This window comes from Anomaloglossus baeobatrachus, chromosome 4, assembly GCF_048569485.1.
Source record: "Anomaloglossus baeobatrachus isolate aAnoBae1 chromosome 4, aAnoBae1.hap1, whole genome shotgun sequence".
Taxonomy (NCBI): Eukaryota; Metazoa; Chordata; class Amphibia; order Anura; family Aromobatidae; genus Anomaloglossus; species Anomaloglossus baeobatrachus.
Genome location: NC_134356.1, coordinates 280,698,392 through 280,713,762, shown reverse-complemented (window position 1 = coordinate 280,713,762; position 15,371 = coordinate 280,698,392). Strand labels below are relative to the sequence as shown.

General features: G+C 47.3%; 1 protein-coding gene across 2 annotated transcripts in view; it reads right to left on the bottom strand.

Annotated features, from left to right (window-relative positions):
• Positions 1 to 15,371, bottom strand: part of MYRFL (myelin regulatory factor like) — a 335,757-nt gene that overhangs the window by 139,533 nt on the left and 180,853 nt on the right. For both annotated transcript variants that reach the window (XM_075344883.1, XM_075344884.1), the window contains 2 exons: positions 10,135 to 10,243; positions 7,488 to 7,597 (listed from right to left, as the gene is read on the bottom strand). In XM_075344883.1, coding sequence (XP_075200998.1) covers positions 7,488 to 7,597; positions 10,135 to 10,243 — 219 coding nt within the window. The remainder of the gene's footprint in view (positions 1 to 7,487; positions 7,598 to 10,134; positions 10,244 to 15,371) is intronic.

The following is a 15,371-nucleotide window of genomic DNA, read 5'->3' as shown; positions in this document are numbered from 1 at the left end:
CGCGGACGGTCTGCATTTCACCAAGGGGGAATATGACGCCCTGGACTAGCCACGTAGTCACAAACATAACACCACACACACCCCCTCCCCTGGATAGTCACACCAGTCAAACAAAAACCCTTGTTGCCTCCCTCCAGGGCCTGATGTCCACACCAGGTGGGGCAGAGCCAGGCGGTTGGCCACACCCACCGAGGAGTTGACAGGTCTGGAGGCGGGAAAAGTGTCAGATTCGTTTTGGAGGTGAAAGTGTGAGGAGTAGAAACTTCAAGTGTCTCGGTCGGAGCCCAGGCACTGACAGCAAGGTTGGCAGACAGTGGTGGCCGTCTGCAGGAGTTAGTGGATCTCTGCGGAACCGTAGGACCGGGGTCGGGCGGTGACCCACCGGTACCGAACCAGGGACTGGAGTGAAGCTAAGCACAAAGGCAGGGCCATCGGACCCCGACTAGGCTTGGAGCCGCCAACAACGGTCAAATCCGAGTGTGACCGGAACCCCAGGGGTTTCCTAACAACCAAGACCCGACAGAAGGCAACAGTCCACACCGTGAGGATACACAGCCACCGCCATAGGCTAGAGATCCAAGGGCCAGAGCTTGCGGGCAAAACGGGCTCCTTCGGTACCTATACGCCGGGGAGCGAACTACCGGTGGGCAACCACAGGAGTCAGAACATTCTAACAAGATGCAAGGAAAGACAGCCATCATCAGCCGTCCGGGGAGAGCACAAACACTGCAGCCGGCTGCAGGACCCGTCCATCCAGCCGTTTGGTTTACCAGAGACTCTGTGCATCTGTTTCTGAGTGAGTACAACAGTGCCATCCGGCACCGCGCCGCTCTGCCCCTGCAACCCTGCACCCCGGCCATCCAACCTCCCCGTATCACCATCCGGGCCCCGGGATCACCAACCCCTACCCACGGAGGGGACAACATCCTAGCTGCTCCCTACCATCTCTCCCAGGATCCCCGTCACCAGCAGCGGTGGTGCCCATAATCACCACGACCCGTGGGTGGCGTCACGAACTATCTCCCAAAACAAACCACCCCCTTTTCACTCGTGGGCGAGGAGCGCTGCTCGAGTCCCCAGGTCCGGCCCACCGCTCGAGCCACTGAGCAGCAGCAGCGGACCCGAGCGTAGCGAGCGCGGCCCCTCCGCTCGCGACACAAGCAATGGTTACATTTAAATCAGCAAGCCCTCTGGAATGACAAACTAAGAATCCAAACGTCTGAATGGATAGGTGGCTGACAAGTAGTGCCACACAAATCTAACGACATCCAGCTTGTACGAGGCTCTCTCAGTACAATGAGTGGGCAAAGGACAGAAGGAAGGAAGAATAATGACCTCATTAAAGTGGAACACCAAAACCACCTTAGTGAGAAAAGACGGACTGGCCACAACACCACCTTTTCCTGGTGCAGGTTGTGATGAGCGCAACATGAGAGGGGAGCCAGCAACCAACCTGATGAAGAAAATTACTATAAGAAAAGCCTCCACATAGAAGAGATAACATCTGCAAGGAGTTTGTATATTCTCCCCGTGTTTGCATGGGTTTCCTCTGGGTACTCCAGTTTCCTCCCACACTCCAAAGATATACTGATAGGGAATTTAGATTGTGAGCTCCATTAGGACAGTGATGATCATGTCTGTAAAGCACTGTGAAATTAATAACATTATTTAAGTGAGTAAAATAAATAAATGGCAAAGTGTCTCTAATTGGCTCAAAGGATCACTTTGAAACAATGCCGGAGTCAGAAACCTGGCCCAGAGGAAACTAAGCTCAGTTTCAACTCTAAACCTGACTGCAAAAAAAATGAAAGAAGTTCCAGCAAGGAAAAGGATATGGTACAATGTTGCTGTTTTTACACCAATGAAAGTAGGCATTCCAAGTACAATGGTAGATACAAAGTGATGAGAGCTTTCATGCCCTGATCATACTCTGGATGACTAGACCCTACAGGCCTGATGCCTCAGTATTGTTGATTCAATAGCCATGCCATTAAATTGAGTGACCATGTACTCTGATGGCAGAGCAGACTCTGTTAAAGATGATCTGGATTGCTAAGTTGAATCCAATGGACATCTACAAGAAGTTTGACCACTTCCGCATACCTGAATCTTCAATGTCTGTCTAACACAATCTGTCTGATGGGAATCCCCTGGGCCTTGATCTCCTTGAGAAGGCTTGGTAGAAAAGGCAGAGGAGGAAACAGGTATTGGAGAGTTACCTGTTACCAAGGGATAGGCAACACGTCGACCTCGACTGCCAGTGGATCTCCAGATCTGGCCGAAAAACTAATCTTGAGACCTTGTCACCAACTGATTCTTGAGACCACCTCAGCACCTTTGCAGTTTAGTCTGGATGCCTGTAGATTGACATGTGGAGTGCCCCAATGAAAACAGATCTAGCTAAAGACTTCCTGATGAAGTAATCACTCTGCTGTGGATAACCTTTCCCTGGAGGTGGGCGAATAGCAACTATTTTTGTTTGGATAATGCTTACCGAATACCGAGTACTCTGCCAGTATTCGTTACAACAAGAAAAATGATTGGGTTCCCCATTAACTTGCATTAGGTACGTTTTTCGTGATGAATACCAGAATAGTACTTTGGGATTTGTTACAAAAAATCCGAACACAAATAATTACTATTTATTCATCACTTCCCTTCACGGTTTAAAAAAATCTGTGGCCCAGTTGTCTACTTTGGGCATATGGATCATTTAGATCAATGACACTCTGTTTCATGACATCTGAACAAAGAACTGATGGAAGATTGCTCCCCTTTTGAGGAGACTGTGGTAAAAATTTTTATATATGAATACACATATATGAGAAACGGGTTTGTGCCGCGCTAAAGAACACTGTATCCAAGGTATTTACTTAAAAATCTCTTTCTGTCCAGACATTTTCTCTTTTTCCCTGAGGAAGGAGACGGTTTATGTCTCTGAAACGCGTTGGAACTGTAATAAAGAAAGAGATTTTTAAGTAAATACCTTGGATACAGTGTTCTTTAGCGCGGCACAAACCCGTTTCTCATATATGTGTATTCATATATAAAAATTTTTACCACGATCACTACGGGGCCGCTGCTTGGAACTACGCTGACACTCACATGCCTTACTAGGGGTTGTGACTTGCACAACCTCATCAGGTGAGTGTTTTTACTTTTACTTCCTAAACGGTTATTACCGGGTAAGACCCTATTTGCGCCTTTTGTTTCCTTATCTCTAGCAGCTTTTGAGGAGACTGGCATTTGTCATCAGAATTTTCCACTGGGTAGGGCGGAAGGAGCAACCCTGAAATAAGAGGGACAATGTTAATCACCATCTGAGATACTAATAGAAGTGGAATGGTAGGCAGACAGGCCTATTCAGGGAGAGATTCAGCCTATCCCAACAAGTCAGAAAGGAATTCTGCAAGGGTCTGAAATGAATCTGAATGAAAGGAAACATCTGGAAAGCCGCCAACATCTTGCCTTGGATGCTCATGCAGAAATGGAAGATGCTTCTCATTGGTCATCTCAAGAACCAGATGTCGGACTGAAGGTCATATCTCTTTTCCTTAGGAAGAAAGACATGGAGTGTATCAAATCTCATCCCCAGAAAATGTAGGCATTGCGGTGGGACCTGAGGAGACTTCATTCTTTTGAGAATCCATCCAAAGGGCGACAAGGTAACCAAAATTAACTGTAGCCACTGTAGACTCCAAATTCTCTGAGTAACAAGGATGCTTGATGATAGTATCATACAGGTAAGGGATGAAGGAAGCAGAAGAGTGAAGTGGAGGGACACGACCTGCAATGAAAAATACCTTGGGCACAAGGCTAGATTCTTGATGCTGGGACTCTGCAACTGCTGCCACGCCACCGCCGCTCCTATCACCTCCACGCAGCAACTGAGGTGAGTAGCGCGATCAGCTGAGCTGTCACTGAGGTTACCCGCGGCCACCGCTGGATCCAGTGACAGCGGGTAACCTCAGTGACAGCAGCTGATCGCGCGGCTGTCTTCATTACCTGCGTGGAGGTGACCGGAGCGGCTGTGTCTGCTGCAGCTCCGGTCACCTCCATGCAGCAGCGCTGGAAGCGACGCTGGAGCATCCTGGAGTACGCCGGACAAGGAGGGCTTTTTGGGGCTGATTAAAGTGGTGAACCAGGGTATATGTTTGTGTTTTTATTTCTAATAAAGGATTTTTTCGGGTGTGTGTGTTTATTTACTGTAATTTACAGATTAATCATGGAGGGTGTCTCATAGACGCCTGACATGATTAATCTAGGACTTATTGGCAGCTATGGGCTGCCAATAACTCCTTATTACCCCGATTTGCCAACGCACCAGGGCAAATCGGGAAGAGCCGGGTACAGTCCCAGAACTGTCGCATATAATGTATGCGGCAATTCTGGGCGGCTGTTGGCTGATATTGTTAGGCTGGGGGGCTCCCCATAACGTGGAGCTCCCCATCCTGAGAATACCAGCCTTCAGCCGTATGGCTTTATCTGGCTGGTTTTAAAATTGGGGGGGACTGCACGCCGTTTTTTTTAATTATTTAATTATTTATTTCACTACACAGTATAGACACGCCCACTGGCTGCTGTGATTGGGTGCAGTGTGACACCTGTCACTCAGCGTGGGGGCGTGTCTCACTGTAACCAATCATAGGCGCCGGTGGGCGGGTAAAGCAGGGAATACGAGATTGTTTAATGGGCGGCCGGCTTTTTCAAAACAGTAAAAGCCGCTGGAGCAGTGTGAACGCCGTGCAGCGCCGGGGATCGGGGATCGGTGAGTATATGAGAGAGGGGGATAGACTGACATGGACAGAGAGTGAGGGACAGAGATAGTGACCGACTGACAGAGATTAGTGACTGACAGACATTGTGAGGCGCTTCAGAACGCAGCTTTTCAGCTGCGCTCTGAAGCGGACCTTTTTTAAGCTGCGGTGCAGAGCGCACACCTGCGCACATAGCATCAGACACCAAAATCGTATGAGGGATGTCACACGTTACAATTGACTAGGTTCGTGCAACAAAACGCTCAATTCTAGAGAATGATACGATGTGTTTGCGATCAACGGTTTTGCGTTCAATCCTGATCGCAAGTAGATGTCACACGCAGATACCTCACAAACGATGCCGGATGTGCGTCACTTACAACTTGACCCCAACGACAGATTGTGAGATATATTGAAGCGTGTGTAGCGGGCTTTACAGTACATACTTAACTGTTCTGAAGAAGCTTGATTCTGTTGCTAGGCATTGGGATGTCCAGGCTCCATGTTCAATTCTGTTCAACTCCCCGGGGTTGCAGGACGTGGATTTTATGGTCTCTGTGAGTATCACTTATCATATGCTATATTTAGCGTTATTTGTTACTAAATGATCTAGGCAGTCTGTATATACCTGGTGAAATGGTTTGGAGGACTTAATTGATATGGTCCCACGATTTGCCCGTGACGCACAACCGACGGGGGCAGGTGCTTTCACCAGCGATATCGCTAGTGATGTCGCTGTGTGTAAAGCCCGCTTTAGTGCTAGCACGCTAGATATAGTTTACTGGGGAGAAGCTGACTGTTTTAGTTAATTGTTAGTGTCAGCCTCATTGTTGGTAGCAGACTTAACCCATGCTTCCCGTGTTCCCCAATGTAGCATCAAAGAAAATATATTTTAATATGAAATAAATGTCTTTTTTTTTTTTTACTTTGGGGTGAGCGAGGATTGCAGTGAATGCTTTTATTTTTTACTACATTTTTTATTTACATTTTTTCAAATGATTTTTGTATATATATATATATATATATATATATATATATATATAAAATTTGTCCCCCAATTCATCATATGGACCATAAAAGACCCAGTTACAGTGCATTACTGTGCCATAAACAACTGGCAGCGCTCATCTGGGTCTACTAGGACTCAACAGCTCTGCCAGAAATTTAGCGATCATATGGTCACCAGAAACTAAAGAAGCATCTGCAATACAAATACTTCAGGGTACACTACATAGCACTCATTGACCTCCAGGAAATTGGTGAAATATAAGAATGAAGTGGAAATAAACTGCTTTCGTCTTCTCCCCAAAGTATTGGCTGCAGAATAGCCAGGACTCAGACCTGCTCCTACTGGATTGCAGCTCAATTTACAATAGTGGGGGGGAGGTGTTAAATCCCAGACCTATCCCCTTAAATATATGGTGTTTAATCATTATCAAGTTAAAGAACGGCACATTATGTATGGCACATTATGTGGACGCTCTTAAAGCCTTGTGTAAAGAGAGTGCAATGTGTGCTGCTATCCCATTCATTCACTGTAAAGGTCCAGTCACACTAAGCAACTTACCAGCGATCCCAACAACGATAGGGATCGCTGGTAAGTTGCTAGGAGGTTGCTGGTGAGATGTCACACTGCGACGCTCCAGCGATCCCACCAGCAACCTGACCTGGCAGGGATCGCTGGAGCGTCGCTACACAAGTTGCTGGTGAGCTCACCAGCAACCAGTGACCAGCCCCCAGCGCCGCGTGGAAGATGCTGCGCTTGGTAACTAAGGTAAATATCGGGTAACCAACCCGATATTTACCTTGGTTACCACCGCACGGAGCTACACGTGCAGAGAGCAGGGAGCAGCGCACACTGAGCGCTGGCTCCCTGCTCTCCTAGTTACAGCACACATCGGGTTAATTAACCCGATGTGTGCTGCAGCTACATGTGCACAGAGCAGGGAGCAGCGCACAATGCTTAGCGCTGGCTCCTTGCTCTCCTAGTTACAGCACACATCGGGTTAATTAACCCGATGTGTGCTGCAGCTACATGTGCACAGAGCAGGAGTCGGCACTGACAGTGAGAGCGGCGGAGGCTGGTAACAAAGGTAAATATCGGGTAACCAAGGACAGGGCTTCTTGGTTACCCGATGTTTACATTGGTTACCAGCCTCCGCAGAAGCCGGCTCCTGCTGCCTGCACATTTAATTGTTGCTGTCTCGCTGTCACACACAGCGATCTGTGCTTCACAGCGGGACAGCAACAACTAAAAAATGGCCCAGGACTTTCAGCAACAACCAACGACCTCACAGCAGGGGCCAGGTTGTTGCTGGATGTCACACACAGCACCATCGCTAGCAACGTCACAAAAGTTGTTCGTTAGCAACGATGTTGCTAGCGATGTTGCTTAGTGTGACGGGGCCTTTAGGTGCATAGAGATTGAGATATTCAGAGCCTATTAATGGGCTAATCACTGGGTATGCCAATAGTTAACCTCTCTGGGATCACTAAGTATCACCGATACTGTGGCTAGGTGATATGTTTTTATTTTGGAACAACCCCTTCAAATACAGCCTAACCTTTTAGTGGGATATGTGAAGAATATAGCTGAACATATCCCACTGTGTTGGAGTGCCAGTATTTTATATACCAACCACCTAGGCAAAAACTCAGGCCCCTGAGTTGTCAAAATGTATTAATGAATATACATTTAGTATCTCAGTATATACATAGAACTATATTTACCTTATCTACCATGAGAAGGTTTTCTATTGTCTCTCCATTTTCGCATGTAATATTGCCTGTCTCTCTAACAGCATGTGGTAAAACATTTCTCACTTCTTGAGCAATTATACCTGTAAGAAATATAATTTATATGATGGTTATTCATTTATTATACTTACATAGCAACATCATATTCCACAGCGCTTTATAGACGTGATCATCACTGTCCCCATTAGATCTAAATTCTCTATCACTTCAGCTTTGGAGTGTGGGAGGAAACCGGATCACCCGGAGGAAACCCACACAAGCATGGGGAGAACATACATTGTTATGTCATACATCTAAACTGAAGTTCTGATAACTTAGTATCAAGGGGACCACCTAGAGTTGTCATCTATGGCAGACTGAATGTTCAGAACTATGAATAAATAGTAGATATACTTAAATAAATGTAACGTTGCTGAAATGATGCTTTAGAAAGTCCGCAACTGGACATTTACGCTATCATAACTTCATAGGAGGCCTGCTGGAGTTAATAAAGATTCTAGCATGAGGACTACATAGATATCTACATTACAGAAAAATAAGTTACCCATCTTGGACTGCATGCCATACTATGGGATAAGGCCCACAAGTACCGGTAGACATTTGTGTCAGTGATGTTAATATGAATATTTAAAGGCTAAGATCACATGTCCAGTAATCATCCGTTAAAATAGATCCAGCAGCAATCCTTTGGCAACAAAAAGTTGTGCAGACAATTATATTTGTAGCATAGCCCTCAATTTTACAAATATGTTTCTGTAACAATGGTGTCATAGGTATTCTAATGCTCAAATATTTAAACTGCACAATATAATAAATGACAAATGCAGTAAAGTTAGAAAAAAACAATGGACATATCTGGCACTCTGATTTGAACGCACCCTGGGTAAGTGGGTATGTCCAAATCGGAGCGCTAGATTTGGTCAATGTTTTTTAACCTAACTGTAATATTGATTACCCGGGGATCTTGTTTGGCAAGGAACAAAGAATCGGCTGAATTGGCGGCATATAGTCTGATGGCCAATATTATATCACTCTTTTCAAGAAGTTGTGCCAAGAAGTTGCACAACTACAAAAGGTGAGATTTTCTTCTTTGTGTTCTATTCAGTGCATATATTTTACAATTACAATAGACAGCTCTATGTGCTATTTCACACTTTTATCCTTTTTAAGGATATTTCTCCATTTTGGTGCTATAAATGACTAATAATTATTTTTTACGCTCATAAATAATTTTTTTACATCAAGCTTTATAAAAAGGGACCTGCCATCAAATTCAGGCAGCAGCATGAATCGGACAATGGTTGTTTGATTCCAGCCAGGTATTTTTTACTCTGAAACGCTATGGTGTTCATAGTCACCATACTTTGCATGGTCCAGAGATGGGTTTTCATTTTGGCTGACTAGTCTGAGGCAAGTACTGGCCAGCTTCTCCCTCTCCAGATCGCTTTGACTGACAGGTTTCTTCCCATGTACACCCAGGGAGTGTCAGTCAACTGCTGCAGGGTAGAGTAAAGCTAGTAGCCTAGAGCATCTGTCTAAGATATACTGTATAGGCCAAGAGCCATGGTCCCCCACTGTGTTTTCAAAATATGTTTACTCTGAAACACCACAGTGCTTCAGAATAACATATACCTGGGTAGAATCACATAGCCAGTGTCTTAAGGCTGCATTACACGTGTCAATATCTCGTGCGATCACACCCGCACCCATCGTTTGCCCGTGCCGCACAATTTGTTGCCCTTGTCGCACAAAGTCAGTAACGCCCCGTCACACATTTGTGTTACACGCTACGATATGTGAAACGAGGCCGGATGTGCGTCACAAACGTGTGTGTGCAGGGAGCAGGGAGCCGGCACTGGCAGTGTGAGCGCGGGGACGCTGGTAACGAAGGTAAATATCGGGTAACCAAGGTAAGGGCTTCTTGGTTACCCGATGTTTACCGTGGTTACCAGCCTCCGCAGAAGCCGGCTCCTGCTGCCTGCACACGTAGCAGACTACACATCGGGTAATTAACCCGATGTGTACTGTGGCTAGGTGTGCAGGGAAGCCAGCGCTAAGCGGTGTGCGCTGGTAACCAAAGTAAATATCGTGTTGGTTACCCGATATTTACCTTAGTTACCAAGCACAGCATCGCTTCCACGCGGCGCTGCTGGCTGGGGGCTGGTCACTGGTTGCTGGTGAGCTCACCAGGAACTTGTGTAGCGACGCTCCAGCGATCCCTGCCAGGTCAGGTTGCTGGTGGGATCGCTGGAGCGTTGTTTAGTGTGACATCTCACCAGCGACCTCCAGGCAACTTACCAGCGATCCCTATCAGGTTGGATCGTTGTTGGGATCGCTGGTAAGTTGTTTAGTGTGACTGGGCTTTAGATATGTTTTTTTATCTGACATTGTATTTCATGTCTTTCTTTTCCTTAGGTCTTACATCTGTTCTTTCGCTTCCAATCTGAGACACAAAAATCATTTATAAAAGTATCTCTGAGAAGGTTGAATTTCTTTTATATGTTCTATATTTGATGTAATACTAATTTCTCAAAACACATACAATATTTAAAACTAAAGCCATAAATGCTCGAAAATTCTTATAAATAAAAACAATGTTAAAAGAAAATATAAATATAACCTGTTTCATGAAGAGCGTCAATTCCCATCATAGTTGCAAATTCTGGTCTGTAATCATATTCTACCAGCCTCATCTGAGCTATTCTTCTGAGCTGATCCATCGTGTCAACCTTTATGAAAAAAAGTAATAAATGTATATTAGGTGTTCTTTACTCTTTTTACAAATCATGTTTTAGTGTATATGTGGTAACGGTGTCAGATCTGCCTTTACTTATATTGAATAAATACAGACTTTACATTGCCATCTATTGTTTTCCATGTTTTTCCTTACTATATACTCCTCCTTCCATACACATTAAATGCAGAGCCAACATTTTGGGGTGGAGGGATAAGACAATTGCCCATGGACCCCATCCTCAAAAGAGCCTCCAGCCCTTACCAGCCAAGAAGGTGCACTGATAATGAAATTACCACATTTTTGGTGAAATTTCCATACTTAAAATTGTAGAAGGATCTTTGGTGACATCATTGACATGTGTCCGTCTCCCTGTGGGAATATAAAGGAACTGAAGAGGAGAAGAAAGTCTGGTGTGTCCTCTATGTTGTATGTAAGTGTAAGAGGGTGATGAGAATAGTGGAGTCCCCCATGGCGGTCCCAATAGTTTTAAGGAACTAAAATCCCTATGGGTGGGATGGGACTGAAGACTGGAATGACTAATTGACTTTGCAAAGCGTACTTTTGATGTAAAAGGGAAAATGAATCAAGTGCAAATAAAAGTGAAGGCACTGGAACCAACCACGACTACAACTGCCCCGTGCCGCCCCCCAACATATGTGTGTAACATGATTTTTGTGCACATGTGTAACATGTGTAAAGCACACTGTATGTAGCATGGATTGTGCATTGTTTCTATTGTGTATGTAACATCCAATGTGTGTATCATGGAGTCAGTGTGTGTGTGTGTGTGTGTGTGTGTGTGTGAAGGATTGGTCTATGTAACATACAAAGTCTGTAGCATGGAGTCTGTGTGTGCATGATTTGTCTATATAACATATGTGATGCTTAGGGTTATGGGCTACTCGGTCCCGGTCAGTGTATATCTGGGGAATGTCACTTTGGTGGCCGTTGCTCGGTCCCGTGCCCTGGGCCCTTTTTGTAAAGGGGAAATATTTACAGGGGATTAGAATAGTGTTCACACGTGACGCCACTTGTGGTGTTGCAGCTATGTAGATGGAGCCGCCGCTGCACAATGTCCGCTACTGGGGCTGGTGTTAATGGCAGCCTGGATATTAGACCCTCCGCAAACAGGGCCGGGCCCCAGAGGGTAGGTGTAATGATGGGTGTCGGAAAAAGGTAGTCCCCACAAGGGGTTCAGTGTGACTAGTTCTTAAATCATTTTCTGGTTGTAACTGACCACCCGAGGCTGGCTGGTTTCACCTTCAGGTCCCCTTTGTCCCAGGGCCAGTGTAGTAATCTGGTGCCTTTTTCCCCTGCACCTGTCTCTGGTTGGTGGGTCCAAGTGGCGTAGTGCAACTGGGGGTCCCCGTCCAGTGGTTTTTCCACTGCTGTCCATATGACGATAGCGTGAACCATGTGGGGTTGGAGTCTCTGGTCCTGTCCCCGGTTTTCCCTTTGCTACTGAGTCTCAGATTTTTAAAGTCAGCAAGGTCTTTGATGGTCCCCTTGCTGTGCAGGTGTTATCAGGCCTGCCTGGAGCTTCTGCCTAATCTAGGATTCTGTACCCCGTTGGTGCGTAGTTCCGAGAGTACTCCACTGTTCTCCACCGGCAACTACCCTCCTGGGCACCAAGTTACTGTTCACTCCTAGTCAGTGCGTCTCCTCACGTCCACCTTCACTGCTCGACTCCTCTGACTACTCAGACTGACTGTCCACTGTCTGTCCCTCCCACTTGGTCAACTAGTGGACTGGACTGGCCCCACCTCTAGACGGCCATCCATTGGTCCGACCCTAGCTTTGCACCATTGTATGGGGGATTGTTGGGGAAAAACTGGGATCACCTGGAGTGTTTGTGTGTGACCGTCACTGGTCTTCCAGGACCCTAGGGGGCAGAACCTTGTAGCTCCCTGACGGCTACAGGGGTGCTACACATACAACACATACCGTATGTGTGTATGTAACATACAGATAGTGTGTAGTGTGTGTGACCTGTAGCATGAAGGGTTTGTATGTGTGTCTGTATATATATATATATATATATATATATATACATACATATATATATATATATATATATATATATATATACATACATATATATATATATATACATACTGTGAGGTAGCGTCGTCGGCTGCGCTGCAGAAGACACAGGATCCAGGCACCAAGGTTCACAGCACACAGTTTATTCTCAAAGAAAAAGTCCATAATAGTCCATATGTGCCTTTCCGGCAGAGAACTCAGGGAGATGTGATCACTCCCTCACACCCGGCACACCTGCCCTTGTTCCTGAATCTATTTATCCCTCCCTTCAGCCTGTAGGGAAAACAGCATTAACCCTATAGTGGATTATCATAGAGTGAGCACAACCGGGGCGAGACATACCGGCCGTCATAGATAACCCCGGTCACAGTCTCACATACCCCCCCCCTCAGTTCAAGCGTACGGGGTTGAACTCCTGCCATCAAACACGGGCCGCGGGACAAGGCATCGGCATTGCCCTGCAACCTACCGGCCCGGTGTTCAACCGTAAACCGGAAGTTCTGCAGAGAAAGGAACCACCGGGTAACCCGGGCATTCCGTTCCTTGGCGGACCTCATCCAGACCAGTGGAGAGTGATCCGTCACCAAGCGAAACTGACGTCCCAGCAGGTAATAGCGTAGGGACTCCAAGGCCCACTTGATCGCCAGGCACTCCTTCTCCACTACGCTATAATTCCGCTCGGGAGGGGTGAGCTTCCTACTTAAGAAGGTGACGGGGTGTTCCACCCCCTGAACCACCTGAGACAGCACTGCCCCCAGGCCGACCTCCGAGGCGTCAGTCTGTACTATGAACTCTTTCCGGAAATCAGGGTTTACAAGAACGGGCTGTCCGCACAGGACCCCCTTCAGGGCCCGGAAGGAGTCCTCGGCCTGCGGAGTCCAGTGCACCATGACGGACTTCTTGCCTTTGAGAAGGTCCGTCAAGGGGGCTGATAGTCCCGCAAAATCTTTTACAAACCTCCTGTAGTACCCCACGATACCCAGGAAGGCCCTAACCTGCTTCGTGGTCAGGGGTCTAGGCCACTTCTGGATCGCCTCAACTTTGTTAATTTGGGGCTTAATCACTCCTTGGCCTATTACGTAGCCCAAGTAGCGGGCTTCTGTGAGTCCCAACGCACATTTCTTGGGATTGGCTGTCAATCCGGCTGTTCGAAGCGCGTCTACCACCGCTTGTACCTGTTCCAAGTGGGTCTGCCACTCAGAGCTGTAAATAATGATGTCATCAAGGTACGCTGATGCATACGCCTGGTGGGGTTCCAGCACTAAGTCCATCAACCTCTGGAACGTGGCCGGAGCGCCATGTAACCCAAAAGGCAAGACAACATAGTGGAAGAGACCCTCCGGCGTAACAAAAGCGGTTTTCTCCTTGGCGGACTCCGTTAGTGGCACCTGCCAGTACCCCTTGGTCAGGTCGAGCGTGGTAAAATATCGCGCCTGTCCCAGCCTATCAATCAGCTCATCCACCCGGGGCATGGGGTAGAGATCAAACTTGGATATTTCGTTCAATCTCCTAAAGTCATTGCAGAACCTTAAGGAGCCATCGGGTTTTGGTATTAGGACAATCGGACTAGCCCATTCACTCCGGGATTTTTCGATGACCCCCAGGCGTAACATTGACTTTACTTCCTCTGATATGGCTTGTCGTCGAGCCTCCGGTACCCGGTATGACTTCAGGCGTACCTTCAGGTGGGGCTCGGTGACAATATCATGTCGTATCAGACTGGTCCTACCGGGCAGCTCGGAGAAGACATCGGGGTTCTGCTGAACCAACCGTCTGGCCTCTCGCCTCTGTGTCTTGGTGAGGGCTTCTCCAATCCTTACTTCCGGTTCGTCCTCTCCGGAGGTCGCTGGAGCCGGATGTGAACGACCCGAAGAGGAGGGAGGTGGGGAAAAAACAGCCATCAGGTTTTCCCGTTCCTGCCAAGGTTTTAATAGGTTGACATGGTATATTTGTTCAGGTTTCCGCCTACCGGGCTGCAACACTTTATAGTTAACCACCCCGACTCTTTCCTTTATCTCGTAGGGGCCTTGCCACTGAGCCAGGAATTTACTCTCTGCCGTGGGAATCAATACCAACACCCGATCCCCGGGATTAAAGGTCCGCACGGTGGCTTGTCTATTGTAGCGGCTGCTTTGCGCGGCCTGAGCCTCCTGTAAATGCTCCTTCACAATTGGCATGACCGCGCTTATGCGGTTCTGCATACCCAAAATGTGTTCAATCACACTTTTATGGGGGGTGGGCTCCTGCTCCCAGGTTTCTTTTGCCAGGTCCAACAATCCCCGGGGATGTCGCCCGTATAACAATTCAAAAGGCGAAAACCCCGTGGATGCCTGTGGCACCTCTCGTATGGCAAACATCAAATAGGGAAGCATCATATCCCAGTCTTTCCCGTCTTTGGAAATCACCCTTTTGAGCATGGTTTTCAGGGTTTTATTGAATCGTTCCACTAAACCATCCGTCTGAGGATGATACACAGACGTACGCAACTGCTTGATCTGGAGTAGCCGGCATAGCTCTTTGGTCACTTTAGACATGAATGGGGTCCCCTGATCCGTAAGAATCTCCTTGGGCAACCCCACCCGGCAGAACACAGCAAACAACTCCCGAGCTATAAGCTTGGCTGCAGTATGTCTGAGAGGTATCGCCTCTGGATACCGGGTGGCATAGTCAACGATCACTAGGATATGCTGGTGCCCTCGAGCAGACTTTACGAGGGGCCCCACCAGATCCATCCCTATCCGTTCAAAAGGGACTTCTATAATGGGTAACGGTACCAACGGACTGCGAAAGTGGGTCAGGGGTGCGGTAAGCTGACACTCCGGGCAGGTTTCGCAGAACCGTTTTACCTCCCCAAAGACCCCGGGCCAATAGAACCTTTGCAATATTCGCTCCTGCGTTTTCTTGACCCCTAGGTGACCACTCATCAGGTGTTTATGAGCCAAGTCGAGGACCCGCCGGCGATACGGCTGGGGCACCACCAACTGCTCTACCCCTACGCCCCGTATTTCATCTACCCGGTAGAGTAAATCCTGCTTAAGAGCGAAATGGGGGTATCTTACCTGGGCACCAGGCAGCTG